Raw genomic sequence first — 27,067 nt, 5'->3', positions numbered from 1 at the left:
GTGGAGAAAGTACAGTTCTGGTTTGGGCTACATCTGGCAGGTTCATGCATCGTCCCTTTATCTCATCACTTAAAGCTGTTTTGTCAGTGACCTCACTTCCATGCAGACCATATGCACATAAAGCCTCGCTGCACATACTTTTGTCAGGAGCAGAAGAATTCAATTCAGAGATTTTAACAGATCTGTGGCAGTGTGTTCATCAGGGTCTTTTTTTTTGTCTCGGGCAAAGGACGGATGTGTCTGCACGCACACCTGGTGTCCGCGATTCTTTTGCGTGTCTCCGTAGAATGATCGCCATGTTTCATCAACCTCAAGACTTACATTCCAAGTCCATTCACCTTCTGTCGTCTCAATTTCCCTGAGTCCTCACAGCTTTTTTTTGTTTTTGTTTGTTAACGGGAAGAAGATTCCATCTGCTTGTCCTCCCTCTCAAGAGCTCGTCAGCCTGATCTCCTCTCGGCTTTTTATCCATCTGTCGGGGGCTGGTTAGCAGTTAACGCTGTTTATGCACGAGAGGACCTGTTTTTGTGCGTTTTTCTTCTGTGATCTAATTTGATATGTGATGTGCCATTGTAGTGTGTAATGGAGACAAATCAGGAGGGAGGGAAACAGCACAGTCGGTGTGACCTTGATCGTGTAGAAGTGAGGCTGCGTATGCCTGGCTGAATGTTGGTCGGGACCTTAGCTCGCCCTCGCTCTCTCGCAGGGAAACCCCCGAGTTCTGCTTTAAGCCTCAGGTGTCATGATAATGAGCAGCAGCTCTCCAGCAATCAACTGCTGCCACACTATGTGGGTTGCTGTGTATGTCAACTTTTTCACATAGCTTACCTTTATGTGAATCTGCGGATCAGTGGCACACAGTCAACTTCTCTTACACACAGTAAAGCCCATCGAAGTGTTTTTTTAAGTCAAAAGTCTGTAGCCTCCTTTGGAAAATCCCATGTGGACATTTTCCAGAGGTTTTCCCAATTTTTGAAGACTGGAGCAGGAGTTTGTCTCTTTCAAACTTATCCACAGACTTAGTAAAAATTGTATTCCGGCGAGGTGAGGCACGCAGGAGGCAGGACATGATTTAAATATTCCTCTTCTTGCCGGTCCTGCAACTTTTTGGAGAAGTTTTGAAGAATAACCTTGTTTTTAAATTCTAACTTCTATGTGTTCACCACATCATTTTTAGGAGGGGTTTCATAGCACGTTAGAAACATCGTCAACATCCCCGCTCACTCGATCTGGCAGGACAAGATCAGTGCATGTCTGAAAGCAGCTTAGGCTGGGGGGGGTTGAACAGTTGATAGTTAGTTGGGTCTGCCTTCTTCAAATCTTTATTCTTTTTATTTGGTTATTAAGTTTTCTTGTAATAATATCTCCTCATCATTAGCAATCCTCTTTTATGATGGTTATTGTCAATAGTAATGTGTTGTTTCTCATTTGGTTTATTTCCCTGTAGATGCCATAATTTATTGGTTCTGATTTTGTTAGAATATTGTCTCGTTTATAAATCCTGTTTGCTGTGAGGGGTTGTTATTAATTTTATAATTGAACAACTTTCAGCTGGAAAATAAAAGGCATATAAACGTTCTGAAATCACTTTATGAGTTTTTAGCTTCATAATAAAAGGGTTGTATAAAACCAGCTTCTTGTGTCGGTGTGACTTTAACACACCTGCACCACAGTTGTGTTATTTCTCTGCCAGGCGATGACAAGTAGCCGGTTTTGACAAAGGATGAAGCTGAGTAACTTTATCAGGATTTGACGTTGGATCATCTCTGTGCTTGGTAATAGTTTAAGATTTGATCCCGTGGTTAATGGCGTTCATTTAATGGACAAACCTCTTGGAAGTAATGTCTACAGTACGAGGGGCGCGAAAAGGCTCTGCAGTTTTCTTTTTATTGGAGCCCGCTCAGCGATCTGCTTGTGTAAGCAAAGGTTTTCACCGACGGATAAACCAGTGGCAGTGGACAAGTCACTGGAGTGATTCTCCTCCTCTATTGATTTCATTACCTCGAAGTCGAGTCCTCGGGGGACACCTATTTGATGTCCTTGTCCCCTGCATGTCCCGGTACACACAGGGCTGTGGTCAAAGGAAGCGCTGGAGTCAGTTTATTCTTCTATTTTTGCTACTGGGCCAGTTGGGATTGTAAATAGATTCATAGATTATGTGGTTTGTGCTTGGATCGCACAGTCGCTACCCTTTATGAATACACTGTCATTACCGGCGTTGGGCACAATTCTATTCACCTGTTTGTGCATTTTCCATTAAATCCATTTTCAGTGCATGGCTGAAAGCAGACCATCAAATAAAGGCAGAAAAACTCGAGAAATGGAAATCACAACATTTGAAATATTGAAATAAACAAACAAAAGTCAAGGTATATCCCCAAAACTTATTGCAGTTCCAGGTTCAAACACCACACTGTACAGACAAACTAATGTATAAATCAACAACAATTTCATCTATTGCATTAGAATGATAGATTCACATGCTCTTGAATATCCTCCCATGAAAGTACTTTCTTTTATTTAGAGTACAGAGTTGCTACTGATTTGACAGGACAGGAGTCTTCCTCTCATTGTCATGCGGCTCTTTCCCACTTCATCCAGCTGCCAGACTCTTGTCACAGCGCTAATTGGCATAGAATGTGTTAGCGTTGCCTAGTGGAGCCGGAAATTATCTTCTCATTGTAATGTTGCCCCCAGTCGAGTCTGAAATTCCCTTATTTTCTCTTTGGTCCTTTTCCGTGACTCCCCCAGCCCCAGATTAACAAATTAAACTCAAATTCCCATTTTACACATTCTACATTTCAAACTTTCATTTTAATCGTCCCGCTGTCACCGCTCGGCTTCACCGCGCCCTGAGATCCTGAGTGCACTCATCCACACTGTGCACATCAGAGCGATGATATCTGCGTGGAACCTAATTACTATGTTGGAGACGAGCGCTGTCAATTCACTGTAGCTTACATCTCTCAGCAATCCTGAAAAAGGAAAACAAAAATGTGTGTGTGACGCCGTGTATCCGTGCGTATTCCTGCTGACAGGCTGATATGATGCCCCAGCAGGACTCAGAGTGAGAAGTGAAGCTGAAATTGTACCACGCAGAACATGTACGTCAGCGAGAGGCTGTCCCTCTCTGCTGCAGTCCTTTGGTCTTTGCATCAAACGTGGCGTACGACAAAGCTGGCTCCGAGTCGACTCGCCCACAAAAAGACAGCTGATATGGTTAAAACAAAGTATTGAAGGGAAGCCCAGCTCAAACATGTTCGTCAGAGAACAGAATAGAGTAGAATGCCCACGACAAAACTAAGTAGCATCCTGTGCATTCACACAAAACAGACAGCTCCATCCTATATGAACCATAAAAATGTATTAAAACAAATGTGGACACTTGTTACTAATGAAAACAGTGAGATGACTTATTGTAGCTTTTAGGTTGACGAACATGCGGTCGTGGAATATACAGTAGAGTCATTAGGAATCATCCAACATGCTTCTGCTCAGTGGTCGAACCCCTCTACCTCCTGGGACACAGCTGTAGTCCTCTCAGTATTGTGTATTGGCGTTGTGGTTTAGGGCTCAAGTTGTTCTGACTGGATTTTAGGTCAAAATTTGATAAAAGTAAGGGATGAAGTTCTCAGAAATATATTCCCAGGACACCTGCAGTTTGTTTTGAGTAAATTCGTTTTTTCCTGCTGTTTCCAAAATAGTCGAGAGGGATTTTCTGGCTCTGGCCCGTCTCATAGCTCAAAATTTAAAGTGGTGAAACAGTCCAGGCCGAGTGTGTTATGGCTCCAACACTTGACGAGATACACTATCTTCCTCTCGCTCCCGTCCATCCACGCCATCCGACCCCTTGACCCTCTTCCTCTCCAGCGCCTGATGGCGGCTTCTCACCGGACACACAGAGCTTCTCTCATGGGAGAAGGGGCTCAATGGAGATTCCTGTACAAATGGAGGTGTCTGCTGAAGGAAATTGAATGCTTTGATGTATCAGAGTGCGAACGTGTCTCCTCAAGCCTGCCTAAGTTGCATGCTGTCTGGATGAGTGGCATTACGGGTCACTTTCATGGCTGGCCGCCCAGGTCTTCTGTGGTTATTATTTACCGACATGTATTCAAAAGTGTTTACGCAGACATCACATAGTGCATTACACCAAATGTAGCTGAAGTAGAAAATCCAGCGTGGCCTCTGACAGGTCCTCCACTCTTCTCCGTTGGCTGACCCACTCGCCTGCCACCATGTCGGTCTGACGCTGGAGCCAAGTGGGCTCGCGGCTGAATCCTGAAGCAGGAAGTGTCAGCTCTTCTCTCCTCCACGAAAAATACGGACCCAAGTCGTTTTTTAAATTTAGTTTCATGCTGTTTTATTTTATTTGATTATTAAGAATGACTTTCAATTCATTAATAATAATTCATATGTAGAGCTGAACTTTTATTCAAATGAATAAAAATGACTTAAGGTGTCTGTTGAAAGATCCATTTTGAAAAAATAGTTAATACATTTGATATAATTAACAGTTAGTTTCTGTATTTGCCAACAAATAGAAAACATTAGAAAAGACTCATCCTTGGATGTTTAATATATTTTATTCTTTATTTTTATTTAATTTTTCTTACTGCATTGGGTTATTTCCTGCGTAGGACTGTTGATGCCATTTCATATTTTCACACGGGATCCCCTCAGTAAATCAGCCCAGTGGAAATCTTTAAATCTCAGATCCAACACGTCTTTGTGCCTTCACTGGGTGACGAGGCAAATTGAAGAGAATACTAATTGTGATGCTATTGTGTTGCTCTGGTCTCCTTGCCAACAAAACCCCTGCTATCTGATATTCTAAGCATCTCTCTTGCTCGTGAGATCTTTTCTTTTTCTTCTTTCTCAACCAAATCCTCTATAATTCTGGAGTGCAGATCACTTGTGTTTGCTTAGGAGGAGCGTCCTCATCTCACTTGAAGAAATAGCGTGGTGCCAGTGTGGGGTTTTCTTGTGTGATTTCTGTTTTAATGAGCCAGTAAATTCACATTGCGTCAGGCCTGAAGCTGATCCAGAGGGATCAGGGGTTGTTTTGGTCCCTGTTGGTCATCACACCCCTCGTTCCTCCTCTTCCTCTGTGCTCTCCCGTGTCAGTTTTCTCTCCACCAGAGTCCCAGTGTACATTTCTCCAGAGACTCCCATGCCTTCTCCCCACTGGCTCAATTAAAGGCTTTAAAACAATACTCTGTTTATGGTGCAACCCCTCACAACTAGAGCAAACATCAATTTTTACCCCCGGGGCTGTCAGGCAACCAAAGTGAGATGAATTATCGCAGAAATGCGAGATGGAGAGCAGTGCAAGATGGATCTGGTCCCTCCCTCTAATCACCACTTTTAAACTTCCACTAAGATTCTGCCTCATTTGCCCTCAGGTAAAAAAGATTGATACGGAGGCAGGGTTTCAAAAATCTGCTGCCTCTGGACACTGTGATGGATATAAGTTGTGAAGTTCCCATTTATTGTCATTTTGAGCTCGAGAGATTGTTTCAGTAGATAAACACTCAACGTTAATGGCTGCACAATTGGAGGCTGGTGAACAGTTGACTTCTTGAGGTGCGCTCAGCATTTTGTCTCCCGTCCCTCATAACCTTTTCTTGGAGGTCGTGAGCTTTTTCTCAGATCTCTCGTTTGGTTTATTTTCTACCTTCATTTTTCATTCAGTTCTCAACATGGCAAACAAATATGCCCTTAGATGGCTTCTTTGAATGATGGTTGTTTGTTACATCTTTGAGACAAGGTGCAACAGCGCTTGTTTTGTTGATGATAGATATTATTAAAAAAAAAAGAAAGGACAACTTGTCTTCTGGGAATGGGAAAGAAAAACAACTTAGATTTTTTATCAAAAACACCTTTGTATTCCTGCTTATTTTCATGTTAAATACATACAACAGTTATTCCTGTTTTCATCGATCCTGATATTTAGTTTCTGGTCGACATTGAACATTAGTCTAAGAGCTGCTAACATGATTTTTAAATCCTGTTGATTTCTGACGATGATTCCCTTTCACCCTCTTGTAATAGTGAGTTTATTCTAATAGAGTCAGCCTTCAGGTTGGAAAACAAACAAGTTACAACATTCAGGAGGCATCACACAGACAAACTTAAAGTAATAATGAGGAGCTGTGTTGGATTCTCAAACGTTTTCTGCTTCGGTTTCTTGTGTCTTTGTATTTTTTGAATCGTTTTGTTTTGGTCTTAAGTTGTTTTCTTGAGGCAGACAGCTGAAGGAGTATTTTGTTGTTCTGCCTCCTCTCAGCAGCTCCTTAGCGTGCCCCCCCACCCATGCACACACACACACACACACACACACACACCCACACACACCACATAAATAAATGTTGTCATGATAATGTTTACGACTTCTTCTCTGTAATACAAGTGGAGAGATGTGGAATGAGAGTGGTCCCTGAGTTCTTCTGCTTTGCTGGTCACTGCTGCTAGACCTGCAGAGTCAGCTGTTGTGACAAGGAGGGCTATCACGCTACATCCAATACATTGGAGCTGGAGCCCTCAGAGGAGCAGAACGTTTCTGTTGGCAGTCATGTCCCACACTTCTCCTTAATGCATTTTGTCTTGATAACAGCTGTGGTGTGTGTTTGTACCACACTTGGATCTGAGCTTTTGCACAGTGAAAGGTCTGAATCCCTTTTTCTGTTTCTCCGGAACGACATCCAGACAGCTATATGGCCGATAGATCCCTCGCCAGTATTTAATTCTGCCATCTGGATTTGCCAGCTGATCCTACTGCCTCCAGCAGTAATCACACTTATTTGGAACCTCGAGACTCATTCATTGTCAACACGTTACAGCAATTAATAGCAACATGGGCACATGAATGCCTGTGCTGCTGTTGGCGGTTTTGATGGAATGATGGGGGACAAGCTTTCAGGGGCTGATGCTAGTGTATTCAGTTCTAGAACCTTAGCAGGTCCCACACTGAGGCTCACAGTGTTTAAAGTTAGCTTTTCTTCTTCTGAATCCACTCACAGCTTAAGTTATGGAAAGATTGAAAGAGTGTTGGATCCCCAGCAGCTGATCCACACTCTCATGTCTTTGTGGTGAGGAGAGAAGCTGCAACAGGTGCCCCCTGCCTTGAATTCCGGTCCTCCTTGAATTCATAAATTGAAGGATGCAGTTGCTGCAGCAGTTGCCTGCTCTGCGTGCTAGTTAGTCCACGGGATCTTGGATGTGCTCAACAGCCTACAACTTGTTGCCTTCTCTACAGAACTATGCGTTAAATCCTCCAACCAAGACTAAAACCAAATGTACTTGTTTAAATCCAGTTATCATCTTAACACTGCAGTTTAATGAAATAGTTTTATGGTAATTGATGGTTATTTTTGTTATTTTTTTTTAAGAGATCACTATTACAGACTTTTTCTGAGTGGTAGTTTTCCTTCAGACCTGGAATCGCTCCGTTGGGGAGAAATTATGCCCGGTCGAAAGTGACCGGACCAATCAGATTGTCAAGGCGGGCTTTATATGATGATGGACAGATGATCAACAGTAACGTTATCAACCATGTCATCAAAGTGCGCTTGCGTTGAATTCGTTTTTAACAAATATGCCTGCCGCTGGAGAGCTGAGGTGTGTAGATGCTGCCATTGAGTCTGTTTTAGAAGACATCAACAGCGCATTCATTTTGAAAGAGGAACAGAGGACGTGGAGGCGACGCCAAAGCGCAGCCTCCGTGCCGGGAAGCGGTAATAATATCACCCGTTGATCCAGTAGTATTCAAGCATATACTTACTTGTTGCTCCAACATTAAGCATTTTTTGTGTTGTCTTTATACAACATGTTTGCAATAGTGATTGTTCTTGTCACTTTTGCATGATTATCATTGATGTGGTATACATCATTGCCATATATATAATAAAAGCAATAATGCCTGAAAACAATAAAGCAATGACCATCAGCTCGTCATTGAAACATTCAGAATTTGAGAGGGATAAGAGAGAGGTGTCAGGTCATGTGCGTGTGTGAGCTCAGCATCGTTTCTGCTCTGCCGTGTTTTTGGTGGGTCAGGCCTAATTAAAGCTCAAGGAGAGGCTCTCCAGCGAAAGCCTTGTGAGGATTAACCAACATAAAGCAGGGGAGTTATATTCCTCGGATGCAGCCGCGCGACCAGAGTCCTCACTTCACCAAGGTAGTCGAAGATTAAAGTCCCAACCTGGGGTTTGCTCCCGTGATTAGTTACGAATGATCCGTTTTGTTAAAAATGGGGTGAGCCTTATTGTAACCACATCTCACTGCAGCTAAAAACATGTCCACTCTTTGGTGCAGCTGTTTTTGTTTAGCGCAGATGCTTTCTGTCAAATATTTAAATAAAAATGGTAACAATATAATTAAAATGCAAAATCTTCCTTTTTTTTCTTCCCTTGACAATCCTCTCATGGGCCTTTGCTTGTATTAGCTCCTCTAGTTAAAGATCTATGTTGTGAGCTGTAGAAAAGGTCAGACTGAATCAGGCAATATGAAGCTTACCTCAGTAGTTTTTTTGATGTGGAGATAGTCGCCTTTTAACGCTAATGCATCTGAATGCTTATCACACGCTAGTCTTATTAATCTGCATGTGCTGTCATGCATTCTTTGACAAAGCAGTTAATTACCTTCTCTTATCTCTGCTGCATTTCCTCTGATCAGCTCGTTGAGGGAAAACAGTGTTGGGGCAGCATCAAAAGTCCAGTAAATATATTCCATGCCCTTATTCCTCAAAAGTGTTTGTGCAAATTCAAGTTCTCGTTTTGGTTTATGTTTTAATATCTTTGCTGTTTTTTCCTCTTTCGTCTTCATTTGAGTATATATATATATTTTATTTACATATGTGTAGCTCCTTTTCTTTGTAACTGTCATATAAGCTGCTAGATGGCCACATTTCCCTCAGGATCTATAAATGATACATTTTTTCCCTCAATCCATTCCTGTGAGTTTCCATTATGTCAACATGAAACGGTGAGAGCTCTACTCTGTGACAGTAATGGTCCAAGAAGACTCGTCTGAAGTATCTTTCAGCCGAGCCTCATTCAAACAACACTCGGTTTTCTGCCTGAGTTTCTAGTTGCCAGCATGTGTGGAAAGATGCTGACAAAAACCACAGGTCGGAGACAAATCGGCAGTCAGTCAAAAAGTATGACCTCAAAATCACCAAGTCATGCGGTGTGAGCTGCTCATCAGTGATCTGACGACCTGAGAGAACAGTTCTTTTGTCAGCATGTCCTGGCTCACACACACCACCTCCATGACACCACCAGCATCAGCCGCAGAGTCTTTCCACCCAAACTACCACAAATTGGCCTCCCTCCCCAGCTGTCCGCAGCACATGCACAGAGTGCTAACCAGAGGCAGAAAAAGCGCACTGCGTACTAGTGTAGCCGGCACTTTCGGGACCCAACAGGAATTGTAATCAGTAGAGACAAAGAGCTGAGGAGTGGAGGGCGGTAGGTTAATGAGATCAGTCACTGACTGAGGGCGCTTACCTTTTCCAACCTGGGAGGCCGTGCCTGCTTTAAGTACTCCCATCCAATCAACTCGGCCGGTCGCTATCCATCAAAATCACAGATGCCGAGTCAGTCTGTCCTCAGCCTTCAATTTGAACTTGATATTGAATGTTCCTCTTTCTCTTCTCCAGGGGAGCTTTGTGGCCAGCATGACGGCCACGTTGAGGCAGATGGACGACTATCATTACACTCATCTGATCAACACCTTTGGCAAGATAAGGAGTGATGTAGTGGTGAGTACACCTCGTCACTGTGTCGATGGCTGCCACGTGGGACTTTGTCACGTCATCAACTCTTAAATACTGATATAAACTCAATCAGAAGTTGGATTAGATCCGTGACAAAATGGGTTTTCCTTCACAAAAAAAGCATGAAATGAAATTTCTGTTAGTCCGTCCTATCCAGCTGCTATTTGTTCCGCGTGCTCTTGATGGTAGTAAGTCCCGAGGGAGGCTGTGGTGGAGGGAAAATCTCATTGATGTTATGGATTTCAGCTTTGTATAATTCTTCCCTCCAAGCAGCATTTCTCTAGCATCTGCTGCCAGATTAGCATTATATAACTCTACTCTGACAAGTGGGGATTTCCCTCTGTTTGCATTCACCCCAACTCTGTTTGCTTTTAAGCTTTATTGGATGGACAAAATCTAATTCCCATAACAGGTAAAGCCGTATGAAATCCAAATAGTGGATTTCTTTTGTTGTATTGGTTAAGGTTCTTTCTGCCGTTATTCTGTTTAGTATGAATTGAACAAGTGTCCGTGGAGGAATTAATATGATTTCTTTCCAGGTGACAGTTAATAGAAATAAACACGGATTGCAGCTTCATGATTGAACATGGAGCTTGTTTGCGGCTGCCTGTCTAGATCCCATAGTGAGATAAACGATCACTGTGATGAAGCCGGATCTTTGCACAAATTTATTGTCTGTCAAGCGGGTCTGGGCCACATCAGTCAAAAATAGATGTACATGAATATTTATGTTTCAGGTATTTAGCTGGCACAGGCACAATAGAAGGCTAGTGTGGAAAGAAGTAACTTCAAGGGGTTAAACAAAACTGCATCGATAAAAGATGTAAGAATGTACCTTTGTGTCCCCAGAGAAAAAAGTTCCAGTGAGAGAATTTGGAGCTGTGCTGCTGCAGAGAAGGGAGCTGAGCATCTATTAGTGGAATAACCGAACCTAGTTATCAAGTTGTCACGTTACGCTTAACACCTGATAATTATGTGCCCTGTTAATGTTATCTAACTATCACATGAAATAGTGTTCCCGTTAGAAGTAAGACGGTTGTAATCTTATTTGAGGGCTCCCTCGGCTCATTGAAATCATTAAAATGTTGAGAATTCGACAAAATAAGGCTCTGAACGTTTTCAGAGATAGACTCAGTGTTTGAAGTCTTATATTTAGTGCAGGAATAGAAATTGAGCTTCTCTCAGCCCTCAAATTCATAAACTCTCTTAGTGTTGTAACAATTATTAAACTTGATCTGTCTCTCAAACTCTGCTGTGCTGGGTCCTTTTTAATGTGAGCGAACCCAGCCTGAAAAGTCCTTGAAAAGTCCTTGAATTTGATGTTGAAGAAGTTGTGAGAACCTTTGCTACTCATGTATATGAGATTTTAAAACAAACTGGATTATTGGTCTCAAGTGCCACGCACAGGATGGGAAATGCACGACCCACCTTGACCGTAAAAAACTAATCTAAAAGCCGTGTCTGCCTGAAAGCCACAAACTCAAACAGGTCTTTTCTGATTTCACTCATCTTTGAGTCAGGAATAATAACCGATTTCATTTTGAAAAACTTTCTCTCTCTTGCAGGACTTCCTAATGGAAACATTTATCATGTTTAAAGATCTCATCGGGAAAAATGTCTACCCCTCCGACTGGGTCATAATGAACATGATGCAAAATAAGTAAGTACAACCCTGCTGGACACAAACGCGCACACACACACAAATCACGCTGCTTTAAACTCCCCACACTGTTGTTGCTAGGGAACAGCAGTCAGCAATGGGTAAGGTTATTTTCTAATGTTTTTCTCTCCATGCAAATATCGGCACAAGGCCTCAGCGGTGTACCAATCAGATGAGCAGTCAGTGCAGATGCAAACAATCACATGAATTATAGATGCTAAATTATATGCTGCTTCTTAAGCTCTAAAACTTTGCCTCTCTGCGTCTCTTTACTTTGTCGCTGGTTGTGCTGCAGTGGCCTTCTGTTTTATTCATGTGAACCTTGCCCGATTCCTTTTATGTCTTGTCGAAAATACAAAAAAAAGATGAATGTGCTTTGCGGTTTATGAGGTAAGTCAAGAGCTCTGCTTTTGTGCCTCAGACGAAGTTAGAACCACAAACTTACCTAAAGGCTCTTACGTTATTTTCTTCTAGTTCTGTTGTTATACAACAGCAAGGCAGCTGTCAGATGAAAACCCTGAAATCACTTCCTGACAACAAAGAAGGAAAACTGTCTCTTCCTCACCAGTGTCCATGCACTTTTAATCATGGATGTGTTTTTCACTGTGGCCAAAGACCAACGGTCACTGTGGATTCATTATTGCACTCATATAACAATGTCCCACTCATGGAAAGGAAAAAAGGAACCAATAGATATATCATTGTCAGAATCTAGTGCCTACACTACCCACAATGCAACTTGGCCAACAGCAGTTTGGTTAGGGATGAGGTATGTTATGCTAGTGGCCGGCTAATGTCTCCATGCTTCCCTTCTTTCCAACTCCAAACTCCTGGTGAAATCAGTTGAGGTGATTTATAAAATTCTGGGCGGCTCCCCATCCCACAAAAGCTTTTATACAACTTCTTTCAATGGCAGCACGGCTTCCCGAGACTTGTTAACAGACTTTGATGTGTAAAATCAACTTTAATGAAAAAGGAAATCAATAAAGAAAAGCCAAATCGAAATAACAAGGCTTTCAACATTTAACAGCCAAGTACCTGGAGCTGTGTGTGTTCAAGCGCAGATTCAAAGTGGCCATTTCAAGCATGTGTACATCTCATAGATGCAGCCCTTAGTAGACTCTGATCACTCTGACTCGCTGCCCATTCTTCCCTGAACCATTCCAGCATCATCGCCAGCCAGGATATTTGAGTAGAGATTACAATGCTGTTCAATTTTGGATCCATTTCCTTCTGTGGCCCATTTGATTGCTAGCAGCAATTCATTCGCAGATCCTGTTTTGTAGCATATGAAATGTTTTGCTTTTGGACTCATAGACTGGCTGTCCCCTGTTCCTCAGCAGAGCCATTCCCCAGTTGAACCTTTTGTCTGCTTGCACTTGTTTGTGACAACCATGAGATTGATTCTGCATTCCGCTCTGCATTCAGACACTTGTTGGAGTTAAAAACATTGTTCTACTCCGTGAAAAATAAGGCTGTCAAAGTCTGACTCCTCACAGACGGTTCGTGCTTGAGTCCGTTTGAATACCGCAGGTGTCGGATTCGCGACAAATTAGTAAAACTCCTCCATTTGTGAGCATCCGTCAAATCCGTGTGTCTGATCGGTTGTTTTCCGCTCCCCACACTGGGAACCCAAGGTGACACATTCATTCATCTCAAGAGAGAGCTATAAATGTGTTGCATTAACAATCTAAGAGCATAGGCAGGTAGGAGCATGCATCATACTCTTAAGCTGCCACCGCGCAGGAGACTGATTGAATTCACGGCCGCCTTTGCACACTTAAAAGTGTCACATTTCTGAGGTGGCAGCATTTAAGTGGGACCACCAATTCACCTCACAATTTATCTATATGTCTTAAGGTTTGTTAAATTCAGTTTAATGTGGGGGGTGGGGAGATGAACAAAATGAAAATGTACATGTTTTTGTGACTGTGATTGGATTTTGCCAATTTGCACATTCAATAGATACCATCATCATTTAACACAAGTCTAACACAGCTCTACTTTTAGCCTAGTTTTGGTCTCACCCAACTACTCACAAAACCTGAATCTGAGTGCACTAAAGGCTTGGTTGTTTTTGAAGATGGGTTATTGGGAGAGAGCAGTGAAGCCAGTCCATACAAACTAGAGCGGGTACCACTGCCCAGACCCAAGTCCTCTCAAATTCAATCAAGCCAAACCAAATTGCACAAACTCAGACACTTCTTTTCCTTGTTTTTCTTTTCGAGGTCCATTATTATAACCTGGGAAATTGTTGAAATGTTCTTACGAAAAGAAAAATCCTTTCGTCTGGATAATAGACAAAATTTAATGGGCTCTTTTTTTGGCTCATGTCACATCCTTCGACCGAGCTTCGTGGCTATCCTTTAAGTAGTTCTTTTCTATTTCTATTACGTAAAAATATACTTACCAAACATATAAGTAATGACGCATTGTTAAAATATGTTTGAAAGTCCAATAAAGGATATTTGAGTCATTCATACACAGTGTCCTGACTCTGGGAAATCCCCACACGCACATATCACCATCCATGTCACCGGCGGACACTTCTTTCATGTCGGCTCATTACGACAGCCCCACTAATGAGACGGGCAGCAGCGGCGGCAGCCATCGTTTCCTCCCACTCCTTCTTCTCCAGCCGTTGCCTCCCACTTCCTGCAGGTTGTAAACTGATTCATGAGCTCTAATTGCCTGGTGGACAGCGGCATCAGCCTGGTTAGCTGCCGACCGCCATTTCCCCCCCATGCCAAACGGGGGCCTAATAGTGACAACTAATTGGCAGGGGAGACAGAGTGACACTCGTTCACGGAGATGAAGGGGAAGTTTGCTTGCTAAGGTTACGGTTGGTGGACAGCTTGATTACACACCCTCTGACACAGATGTCTATATCTTGTTTGGTGAACATAGCAGGATAAGTTGCTCAAGGTTGTCTTCATCCAGACATGTCCAGGCGTATGCACATCATGCAGTGAGGATCCTGGTACCACTCTTTAGTTGCTATTATCTAAAAGACGAAAATAAGTTTTCATGTTTTGAGCATTCTAGCCACATTTTTTCTGATTTCTGTAAATTGAATTTTTTTGCACTTTTGAATCAACAGTTTAACCTTCTTTTTTTTATTTTTATGTTGGAATTGCAGATGTGGCCGCCGATTGGATTTTAATTATTGCCTTTTTAAAGATTCAAGTGCCCCGGAGCGAAACCTTGATTTCTTTTATAGAGCGTTTACTGAATTAACTCAACTTGAGATTTGCTTAAATGCAATAGTCTCCATTTTTTTTTCTCTCTCAAGGGATGAAAAACCTTACATCACAATCTTTCACAAGACAACAGCTGCTGGCTGCTTTGTACAGTCAGCTTAATGGGCTCCCTCGCAGATTTGCAGAGTAAACTTTTCAAACTTACAGCTCTGCACTCTTCAAACTTACAGCCCGAGAGGTGCTGAATCACTGCGTGTGTTGCATCTAGTGCAGTGATCATCATAAACATGAACAGTGTTCACCGGCAATTTTCTTATTCTTTCAGTCAGAATGTGAAACAACAAAATGTTTTGATTTAACAGAGCTGATCCAGGAACTTCTTCTCATCACCTTGTTCAACGTTGCGAAGGCCTCTTTTGACATTTGGACAGATTCCCTGAAGAGTAATGCTTGGATCCATCTATTCCTTTATATAATTTTGTTCAAGATAACTTTATTTTGGTTATTTGATATTACAGAACCGTGTAATGTAACCATTAAGTGGAAGGATATCGATGAATGTGTGCATTGTGGTGCAGCTTGGTTGAATTAAAAGGGACTGTTGGACCACAGCAGGGATAAGGGCCATTGTAGTTTCATTAACATGCTACAGTTCATAACATACTCCTATTTGTTGTTGTTGTTGTTCATGCATGGCTGGCTCTCTGATCAAACTTCTAATTAATTAGATCATCCGATGGTCTTCTTACAATCATTTCCTCAAATAACAACCAAAGTTCCTCGCGGAGCTGTTGTGTGTAGTAGATGACTAATGGTGGGGGGGGGGTTCCCTTCTTGGTAGATGAAAAGATGAAAGCCCAGACAAGCTGAAGAAGTAGTTCTTTAACACAGTGACCATGTCATCAGTCCCTCACAGGCTCATTAGGAGACGGTTTGTGGAGCTGGTTTGCTGTTCTCTCCATGACTAATCCAGGACCTGGAGGAGAGGTCTGGAAGGAGGAAGGACTTTGAGAGAGAGGGAGAAGAAACGGGCAAGCAAGTCGTTATATAGTTCGTCAACATATAACACACCACCACCCAAGTTAAAAATAACAGTGCCTTTAGGCTTACAGCTATCTAATTTGATGAACCTCGCTTAAGGAGAGTCCTGTCCTAAGAATGCTGGTTTGAAACTTAACAACTCTATTTTTGGCAAATTCAGGACAAATGATCTTGTCCTCTGTGCTCTGGAGCAACAGAAACTGGTTCTTCATTTCGGTGTTCTGGTCGAGATTCACTGACCTTTGAATAAACAGTTAACTGCTGTTTGTGCAGCAGTGGTGGTTCAGCTTCAGGGTTCTGTGGACTTTACGGTTTCAGAAAGAAAACTGCAACGAGCAAGAAGACCATTTCAAACAGGGACATTCAGAATGTTTTATGTACCGGTGTAAGCTATTATGAGCCTTCAGTTATTAAACCAGAATCAGGATATGTGCTTTGTAGCTAAATAGTAGTCTTAATACAGAGGTTTGTCCCAAAGAATCCGTTCACACTGTCAGTGCCTCTTAAGTCGCAGGCCTCTGGCATTATGAGCTGAAAAAGACAAGTTTGACCTTTACATGACTTCCTGACTATGTTGCTCCGGTGACACTTTGTCTGCTCCCTGTCTCGTTGTGCGGATTGTGTCTGGAAGTTGGAGCCCTGATCGGCAATACTGCAAGTGCGAGATTAAGAGACGCGGCCCCCACAGATGAACCATAGGAGAGTCATTAAACATGGCTGGTGACATAGCGCCGCGCACTGCACTGTATCATCGGGCGCGAGTGTGTGTCTGTTTGTCAGCATGCCAGCGTTGGGCAGAAGTTATGAGTTAATCCTCCGTCTCCAATGTAAATGCCTGCCACCACTTTTGTCAACGACTCTGCGTGTGCCACTTTGAGTTTGTGCTAATGTCTGTCACTGTGTGTGTGTTTATGTGTGTGTGTGTGTCATGATAAGCCTTTGCCCAGACGAGTATTATTGTTTTTTTGCGCATGGAGTGCAGTTTGTGATCACAGCGTGTGTACGTTGACCTTTAAATGGTGGCCCCCAGAAGAGCGACAACATCCAATGTGATATCTGTCAACATGGTTCTTTATCACAGTCATTATCAAATGCAGTAGGGCAGCTGACTGTACAAGTGAAATGTCTTTCCACATTGTAGAACTTAGATAATTTACTACAGTAAAGGAAGTAAAACCACCATGTATATATGCTTTAAAGATATTTTCAGACATTCCTCATATGCTTTTCACATAGAGGAAGGAATGTAACAGAAGATTGTCTGGAACTGAGCAGTCACAAAAACAGGAACATGTCTGGAGGGGTTCATCACGTGTTTTTGTTTTCAACACGTTGTCACTGGTGATGACCCTCATTATGAAAAAAATCGTGAATCTTATTATATTTCCAAGTGGACATTTTCATCGGTATATTCTTCCAGTTTTGCTTATTAGTAACGTTATCAACGTTAATGCTTCAATGCTTGCTGGGATTTTTCTGGAAACTCTCACGTGGGCTAACACAGACATTTTCCAGATAGTTTCCAGAGACACTCATCGGGAAATTTGCGGATGATGTCCGTAGCAATTGACGCTGACATTTGCGTTCTCACATACAGCCCCTCTGGAAAACATCCAGACCTAAATGCATGTCTGTAGGCAACTTAATGGTTGTGAAAGCTCCGCAGTCTTTATTTACTGAAATGTTATTATTGGAAGTTTTATTCATATCAAAGTGTTATTTTTACAGAATTCCCCCAGTGTATTAAATTTGAATAATATTGCTGGTGTGTTTGATTAGCACTACTTCTCAGTGTGTTATAAAAGTACATAAAAATGGAAATTAAATACCACAACTTTGTTCAGAATGTTCCACCTCTGTTTTGGAGATCATTCAGACTTTTTACTTTCTTGTCATTTTCCCTGTATGTCTACCATGAAATAAGGATCCACTTATTACACTGAGGCAGACGCTTCACTGGAGACCCAGTGAATGTTCTGCGGCTGATTTCTGTCTCTCCTCTCTGCACAGAACCAACATGTTTGCAGTACACTGAATGATTTCTCCTTTCACTTTGATAACCAAATTACCTCCGTCTTCAGATCAGCTGCGTGTCAAACAAATGGCCCCATTTCGCATTTACATATCAGATGTGTATTTAATTTGGCACTCAAACCAGAATTGATGCACACTGGAATGAACAGTGACTGAAAGGCTAACCACGCTGAGATTGCCAGTCTGCTAATTTGCCCAGGCCCTGTATATTCATCTCTAATACACTGATGTTAAAGTGCTATCACGAGTATGAAGCCACGTCAACAGTCTCACTGTATCATCACAGCTTCTTCAGAAAGATTTTAAAGGGGGAAAAAAACATTAAAAGGTTAAGTTATCAACTGTAATCGTATTTTGAATTACTTCACAATTCATTTGATAACCTTGACTACACCTCATAACTCAAACAGAGCTTCCACAGCCCTCTTGACTCGAGTGTGGAGGTTTTTTACCCCCTGCTTGCTAGTATTTGGAGTCGTGTCTAAATCTGCCCCGCGCTGCCTCATTAGTAATCTGTTCACCTCTTCAGAAACGTTTGGCTTGGAGGAAAAGCAGCCTTTGCTGTCATTGTTAAACCTCAGATCTCTCCGTGTTTATAGGCCGGTGAAGGCGAGCTGGTTTCAGCTCTGACAATGGCTTCAGCTCTGACAATGGCTTCACGCTGCCTAGTGCTGCCAAGTGAAAGGGACTGCAGCTCTCTTTTTCTCACTGTATTCTCATGACAGACGAGGGATCATTGGCCGCTGGGTTCTGGCAGCAGTCCGATCTTTTCCACTGTCAATTGATTCAGTCTAACAGACAAATGAATCTTGAGAAAAGGACCCTCCCTCTCACTTGATTTATAACATCAGGAAATATTTTCATACAGAGTTCATTAGTTTTAAGTTTTCTTCAAATAGCTTAATGCTCATTTAGTAAATTATGATCCCATTTAAAGTCAAATAGAAATAAAGCATGGTATGCATTGGTGCATGGATAACATCTCATCGACAGCAAGTATTGTCCAACAGCTGCAGGATGCTAATGGGAGTTCCAAGCCAGGCTCCACCCCCCTCCTCCAAATATGGCTACTTCTATCCTCAAAATATGCCAAACTAGAGACTTCCAAACAATTCACAAACCAATGGTTGAGGCCATGGTCTAGCCAAGTTGTTGTTTGATTTCCCAGCTTAAAATATTACTTGGTGAAATATAACTTGACCGTTACAACAACCTGATAAACTCCAACAAGTTAATGCCGTGTTTCAGCTCACTCCCCCATTCAACACTCCCTATTTATTAACTAAAGGACATAGTGGATTTCAGCTTTAGGATAAAAGATTTGTTTTTCCTTTTAATTCTGAATCTATTTTGGTCCCATCATTACAGCTTTTTGTGAGACCTCTTTTGGTTTGAGTGCTAAAGTGAAGAGTTCTTTTCTGTTCTTTGTGAATGGAGAACATAACCAGACGAGAGCAGTTCTTTGACTCACTCCAGTTATATTTGTGAGTCATTAGAGCTTCCCTGTGTTGTACCTCATATTCTTAAAGCCTTCGAAAGCCATGATTACCGTTATATAGATTTACTCTATGTAAGATGCATTTGGGTTAAAAGTTTGTCGACAAACAAATGGATCTATTATTAGATCCGGTAATCTTATTTAATAAATAGCTCTGATTGCGATGATTTTTTGACCTCACCTTATCTCTGAGCACAGGCACATTCAGCAGTAGCATGAAAATAGATTGCGACCGTTATCGAGTATGCTCTCTGCACTCAATTAGCAAGTATGATCTGCTGATAACGTCTTATTAGCATAGACGCTATAGTCGTCTTCGGTGCGGATAACCTGACGCAGCTCGAGTGTGTGCACCATGGCAGCAGGAAATTAGTTGATTATTTTTTTTCCGAAGCAACAAGGGTGTTAAAATCAACTCCTCTTGTTTTCTCTGCTGAGATGTAAATGTGCCGCACGCCCGTCAATCTACGGTAATGGGGCAATTTTTCTTCCACTGACAGTTTTGTGGAGCATATTTATCATAATGATGCCACATGAATGGCGCAGGAGGTGCTATGCTGATCCTACTGTTGACTTATTAAAAAGTTAATGCATCGCAATTGTACGTTTTTCCATCTCCTTAAGCTGGACATTGGGAAGCTGGGTGATTTCTGGAGATGATGTTAAGCACCGGGCAGGTTGTTCTTATGAATTACATTCACAGAAATGCTTGATTTCTTGGGTGAAGCTGTAAAACAAACACTGACTCTATCGGATATGTCCTTGATCACATTTATAGTTGCTGATTAAAGTTTTTTCTCTGGTTGTAATGGGGTTGTAAAGAACTGTTTGTCATCTTCGTCCCTTTTTACATCCGAACATCTTTCCCGTCTGCGGTGTAATGACCGGCCATCACAGACTTTGCGATACAGCCAAGTTTCTCCCCCCTCTGGCATTTTGTGCCGTCATTAATGCAAGATTAAAAGAGAAGTGAAACCGCAGACTGTATAATACGCAGTTAATGTTGACCATAAGTTCCCTTGATTCACACTCATTGCTGTTTCTGTGCAGAATACTCCCGGAAAATGTCAATATATTGATTAACTACATAATATACAGTAAATGGGTCTTTTTAAGTCCTAACTCAAATAGAGACTGGGAGCGTATGTTGGTATATCACATTTATTTGAAGACCACACTTCCTATAATCTACTTTTTAAGACCACGTTAAGAAAACTATTTTACAGTTTTCAAGAAACCCGCTCTGGATGCTTTTAATCTAGTTTCAAATGGCCTCTTTGGGGCGTCTTAGTCAGAGCCCACTGTGAGGGAGAGGATATTCTATTTTCATCTGCCTCATTACGCTTTTTCACTTTAATTAATGGCAGGATGTGCTCACAGAGGATCCGTCCTGTCTGTTCGTTAAATCCCATTATACGTCTGCACTCAGGCAGACTGCCGGCTTCAAATAGGCTTTCATTTACTTGAGTTTGGATCACCGTCCGACGCGAACCATGAGAAATAGACACACGGGGAAACACATTTATGCAAAACATGTCACACTAGTGCGCGGCCAGAGCACAGGAGATTTCATCTGCCAGGATCGTCTGCTGATTGGAGAAGAAGCATTTGACCTGTTTAATCGTATTTAGCCAGAAGCTGTGAGGAGTATTGATCCCACTCCTCTCCTCACTGTGTGACCCAGTAGCAGGAACTCCATGTTACCGTTTTGAATTATAAGGTGAACCGATCAAATCCCATCTATTACATGCAACATTAATATAAGGCTCAACCTCTTCTATATCTATTGACTTTTTACTTGAAATTTCAGTTTTTAAGGACAGAATTGGTTTAGGTCCTTGTGTCCTAATGCACCTAATGTGGTTGTGTTTCCTGCTGCAAGAATCAATATCTTTTCCCTGCTCCACAAAATGTTTGAAGCACAGAGTGTTTGTGCTTATTTTCACTTGACTTTTGGTTTCGCTGATATTTGACACGAATTGTGGTTTATTTATCTATTTATTGGTATTTTGAAGAACGCAAACGTTGTCAAGGAGATTTGAGATCCAATCTATTATCTTGTCAGCAATATTATTTCATGTGATTTTTTTTTTTAATAAGACGCAGTTTCTAGTGTAAATTAGATAGATTTTCTAATCAATTAATTCAATGTTTTTCTAGGCTCATACTTTCTGATCCAAGAGATTTCGTATATTCACTGTATGGAGCTTGTGAAATTAATAAATTGCCCCTTATTAGTTGAGAAATATTGTGATCATAATTATTGTTTTGGCAATAGAATGACATGAAGAATGTATATTTGGTATGGAGCTGTGGTCAGAATCCCTATTAACACCCCATAAATCAGATGGTTTAATTGGGATGAGATCACTGTCAGAAAGCCGGCATAGAATTCATATCTTTTATAACAAAGATTTGAGATTCTAGTCACTTATAATTCAGTCTTTATCATATTTTAAAGAACTGGCCCAAAAATGGTTCCCATCGACACCCCACCCGCTCTGCTCTGGTGTAGGTGCTCCTCAATGCTTGGAGGCACGAGGGTGAACCCAGGGATATTGAGCCGGTGGCAATACGCAGCCTCACTGGCCGCTCTCATTTAAACCCGCACACTGAGACCTTAACTCAGTTCTCTCCGACAGTACATTAGGGAACAGAGTCGGCACAAATCGGTATCCGTCTTCATAAAGACGCATACGTATGTCCTTAATGAGATTTGCGTGTTGCCAAAGGAGCTGCAAGAGAGGCAGGAAGCTGTTCCAGTGATGTCCCTCCATTACACACTGGTATTACTCGGTTACCTGGACAACCGCTTTATGAATCCCGGAGTGGATATGGGCTCTTGCAGGCAGAGTAAATGAGATACATTAAAGTTAAAGGAGACATGATGGTTTTTCAGTTTTTCTCTCCAGTGTGTTATAGGGGCGTTTATGCATGTACAGGTTTAAAGCATGCAAACCTTTTTCTGTAATAACACCTAGTATGAGTAACTGCTCTTCCATCAGCCAATAGTCTGATGGAAGAGCCTAATAGTCACCTGATAATCAAAAAAGTATATAAACTTAGAAATGATGAGCCTCACATACTGAGCAGAAGTATTTCTTAGCCCAAAAAGTGCAGTAGCTGGAAACAAATTTGAACGTAAGTGCAGTGTTAAGCATATCAACCAAACTGGCAGGTTCACAGCTGCAGAAAATTGAGTGAGCTGTGGTTATAGGTCGCCTGAGTGCTTAGTAGATGGGGGGGGGGGGGGGGGGGGGGGGTTCTCTCACTCTGAGGACAGAGAGCCTGAGCTAATGGCTTATCCAAAGATGTTCAACGACACTTAACCTTTTTTCAGCGAAAGATTAAGGTTACTCTTAATGAAGTAAGTATCGCATATCGGCCCTGGACAGCATTTAGTCAGCAATGGAGATTAATGTGGGACATGAGTATTGCATAGCTTTAAAATACCTCAGATCCCGCTGCGTTGTAGTCCTAACAGTGAACGGTTATACCTTTTTCAAGGTCAGAGAGGATGGGAAACCTGAGGGAAACCCCCTGTCCTGCTCTGCGCCAACGAAAGCTCAGGAGATAGGGACCCTCACTGCCAGAGCATTAGATGATGCGCAAGGAATTACCTATTCCCGGCAAAGACCCAGCTCTATAGTAGCGGCTCGGCTCGAGCCAGGGTGACGGCAGGAGGCTCAGCTGGAGGAGCCCGTGCAGCAGATGTCTGCTCACCTGCCAGTGTCGGTTACCTGAGCGTTACATCTTATGCAATCTACCCAAGTGGCATAAGAATCGTCCTTGTTTCACCTTGCTGTTTTTTTTAAGTCACACATTCTAATGCCTTGGCCAATCAATAGTTGCATTTACTCATCAGTAAGGAGTGGAAGCAGCGACTAAAACTGAAAAAAAGCACAAGAACCTGACAGTGACTTCCATGAAATAACGGAGGTTATTAAAAACCCACGATAAGGACTTTTTGTCCTCAGTAGGTAATTCTTACAGATTGTCAGAGACATTGTTCTACGGCTGCTTCCACCAGGTAATGGAGTGAAATACTGGATGCTCCTCTGACTCTGTGTGTAGCAGTCATAATTCCTCTCTAAAAGCTTCATGCCACTTAAGTTATTAACGTTTAATTCTGCAACATCAAAGTGGATTGACCCATCAGACAGTGTTCTCATTAACATCTACTTAATGCATCTTTTTTGTCGGGAGTGCCTCCGGCCTTTCTCTGCCTCCTGCCAAAGAGAGAGAGAGAGACTGCACCTGTTCTTTACCTCTGATAGAAGCACGTACTTTTCTCTTTCACAGGGGAGAACCTTCATTCTTCATGAACCTTTTTTGCTTTTCGGTCCACAGCTTTAAAACTGCACTTCAGTTCTCAAATGATCTGCCATTACACATAGCATGTAGCTTCTTTCTTGCATCCTGTGGTTTATAACAGTTTGCTTACAGGGACTGCTGATAAAAAGTACCTTCCAGGTTAAAAAATATAGAAATGCATTATCTAAACTTGTGCCTTCTTCTTAGAGTTGGTATACTGAGTGTGTATTTAAGGTTGTAGCAGTACTACCCATGAAGTAGGTTGGTTCTGTTAAGTGCTAAAAATGTAGATGAATATTAAAAAAATACTTCATTGTTTTGCCTTTACGATATGCAAATACCTGTATAGTATCTGAGCTGTTATGGTCAAATGTGGCTCATTTGTTAGCATTCCTCTGCAAATAACATTTTGTTATGACTTCAAATGTTGTGTTCAGTGGTATTTGCGTCAGCTGTGAATACCAGGGGGCCACTTCATCAAGAGGGAGATTGGTTTCAGTGGAGAAGGTGCAGAGTGTTCTGAACTCGCCCTTTAAACGAATGTATTTTGAAACAATGAGACATAAACACTTTTGCATCCAAGGTGGAGAAATATATATTAAGAGTAGATCCAAACACGTTTTCCTCTCTTATCTTTCCAGAGTGTTCTTGAGGGCCATTAATCAGTACGCAGCGGTGCTGAACAAGAAGTTCCTGGATCAAACCAACTTCGAGCTACAGGTAAGCGCAGAATGGATGAACGTTTTTGTGAATACACCCCTGATACCAACTCGCACACTCTGACAACCACAATGTTCTTTTGGTGAAGGCGACAGTGGAATATATAAGTTCTATTTACAAGAGACCTTTTGAAAAGAAAAAAATAGCTGGAGGCAGCAGACATAAAAACTGTGGCGAGGGAACATCAGTTTGTAATGGCCGGCAATTTGATGTTCATTTCTGTCTTTTAAATGTCTGACCTACAGAGGAATGTTAAAGTTGCACTCAAAATAAAAAGCCTTAATAGATTGATTGTTGTAACAGTGTTTTAGAATGACATCACTTGCAGCCCTCTTCATGATGTATGACAAAAGCTCTTTGGTTTTCATTATTTTAAACTACAGCTCAGTGATGTTGAGCTAAAGCATCTTGAGTCTCGTACAGCCATTTTTACCGTTGTAGCTTTAAAATTCATGTATTTGGGATTATGGGTATTATCATAATAGAACGTGTGCTTGAATACATATTCTTTATATCTTTGCATTATCAAATGACTTATTTCCTAAGCACACGTGCACTATTTGTGCAGCTGTGAATGATGGTGGCTGCAGTAGAACTGCTTTACAGCTGCTTTAAGACATGCACCAGCCCTCGCCCTGAACGTTCCACACATTTTCCTGTTTTTGTCCGACTTGGTCAACGTCCTGCTGCTTCTTCATATGTGAAATGAAAACTCAGGAAAATGTCAAGTCCTAATTTTTCTGACAATTTCAAGAGTTCATGTCTGAAAAAGGCAGCAGTCCGATTGAAAGTTGGCTCTCACTTTTTTGTGGCAACTGACCTTTTGACTTCATAAATATTTCTCTTACCTACCCCCCCTCACTCTCTGTCTGTGTCTCTGTCTCAGCTGTGGAACAACTACTTTCACCTGGCGGTGGCCTTCCTCACTCAGGAGTCACTGCAGCTGGAGAACTTCTCAAGCGACAAAAGGTCCAAGATCTTTCACAAGTGAGTATGAGCACTCTCACTCTCTCTTTAGTCCCAAGGACATCCTCCTTGCACATCAACCGTCCGAGCTTCCTCCCCAACATGGGCAGGCTTTATATAATTCATCACAGGGAGTCTCAGGGATACCCAGCTCTCCTTGGCTCCTGTAGAGGCTGCACTAGATTTCCGCCCCTCTGAACAAAGCAGAACAGCCTCAGAGTAACTTCAGGGGTAAGAAAGAGCACATCTAGTATTCAAACCTCAGGTATCAGACAAAGTTGGGAATCCCCTCTTGGAATGACGGTGTTTTTGAGTTTCAGCAAAGCATCTTCTTTTTTCTTTTCTTTTTTCGCATAACAGAAAAAGCAAAACATTTTTCGTTAACATACCACACAGATATTTTAGATGTCTGAAATAGTAACTCCACAAATTTAGAGATTTGTTATGTCTGATCAACGTCTGCTCCCTCTTTTCAGATTTAAGTTCAGAAGGTCGTGTCATTTCATCTTCATCCTGGCTGTATCTACAAAGAACTATGTGTCCACATTAGTAATTCTCATAGAATCCGCTAATGCAAACAAATGTGTAAATGCTTTCTCTGCTTCCCTCTTCGTTTGGAGGAACGTTTGTCACCAAAACATAAATCCTCTGAGATTCCGCTTGCTGGTCAGAGCTTTGCTATCGGCCCCCACACACACAAACAGCCCTACACAGTAAACAAGACATTCCACCAGCTCCACCCCCTCCCTCGACTTGTCTGCCCTTCCTTGAAAGAAATCGCTATTTGATTCACATGCCCAATAACTGGCGTAAGTATAGGAGAGGGCTGATCTCTGACTCGCTGTTTCCAGGCAGGTTCGTTAACGCTGCCAAATATGTCATTCAAGCGCAGCCAGGTTTCTTCCAGAGCAAGAGAAGCAGATTTTATACAGGGTTTGTCCTTTTCTCTCTCTCACCTTCTCTGTCTACCTCCACCCACCCGCTCTCCTCCTTCGTCTCCCTGTCTGTCTCCCTCCACCTACCTCTCACCTTCTTCTCTTTTACCTCTCCCTCTGCACATCCCCGTTTCCTTGCGTGCTGGCGCATGAACTGTCAGCACCGCCTGCAATACCAATTATTTTGGCTTTGCTCTGGAACAGAGAACAGAGGGGTGAAATCATAGATTGTGTTGAACGCAGCTCTTTACTGCCTCGCGTCTGCTTTTCTCCTGCGTCACACATGTCTCCCGGTGCTGTTTGTGAAGTTCTGCTCTGTTGTTTGTGTCTGTGTGATTCTCATTTCCTTCTGACAACTAATACACCAGATCAGTGATAACAGGCTAACATGTCTTTATAAATAAGAAAATTCATATTCCATATATATACATACACAGCATATAACAATGATTACATTCACCAAGTTAATTTGTGAGATCTGAGATGCTGCAACATGATGGGTAATGAAACATAAGCAAATGAGAAAAACTTATACAGTAGAGAAAATTATTTCTTCTTTCTTCAACTTTTATCTACTTTTTTTGCAATGAAGGTTTAATACTGCAATGCAGCTTGTTCCTTTTTAAAATTATTTATTAATAAAGTTGTTCAGATCCTTTGAATAAACTGTCAAATCGCCATGTTCCCGAGTTCAGCGACAGCTTAAATGACCAGAATGTTTTTTTTCTGGACAAAAAAGGAATAAAGGTTTAACTAGAATAGCCTTCAATACAGCACATCCCTCCGCCAAGGCCCAACAGTCGCCTTGAATTCAATCAGGCAGAATCAAACTTCACACAATTGAACCGTTTTCAGGCGTGAACTCAAAATTGGCTCCAAACTTAATTGGATGTTTGCCTTTTAAATTTGCACCACCGTCTGACC

The 27,067-nt window shown here is 41.9% G+C and overlaps 1 protein-coding gene across 2 annotated transcripts in view; it reads left to right on the top strand.

Annotated features, from left to right (window-relative positions):
- Nucleotides 1–27,067, top strand: part of dock1 (dedicator of cytokinesis 1) — a 160,912-nt gene that overhangs the window by 94,783 nt on the left and 39,062 nt on the right. For both annotated transcript variants that reach the window (XM_062413855.1, XM_062413856.1), the window contains exons 28-31: nucleotides 9,659–9,760; nucleotides 11,341–11,435; nucleotides 24,164–24,242; nucleotides 25,129–25,229. In XM_062413855.1, the coding sequence (XP_062269839.1) occupies nucleotides 9,659–9,760; nucleotides 11,341–11,435; nucleotides 24,164–24,242; nucleotides 25,129–25,229 (377 nt within the window). The remainder of the gene's footprint in view (nucleotides 1–9,658; nucleotides 9,761–11,340; nucleotides 11,436–24,163; nucleotides 24,243–25,128; nucleotides 25,230–27,067) is intronic.

Source organism: Platichthys flesus, chromosome 20 (assembly GCF_949316205.1).
Source record: "Platichthys flesus chromosome 20, fPlaFle2.1, whole genome shotgun sequence".
Lineage (NCBI taxonomy): Eukaryota > Metazoa > Chordata > Actinopteri > Pleuronectiformes > Pleuronectidae > Platichthys > Platichthys flesus.
Note: the sequence above shows the minus strand (reverse complement) of the source record. Positions and strands in the feature narration are given on the sequence as shown.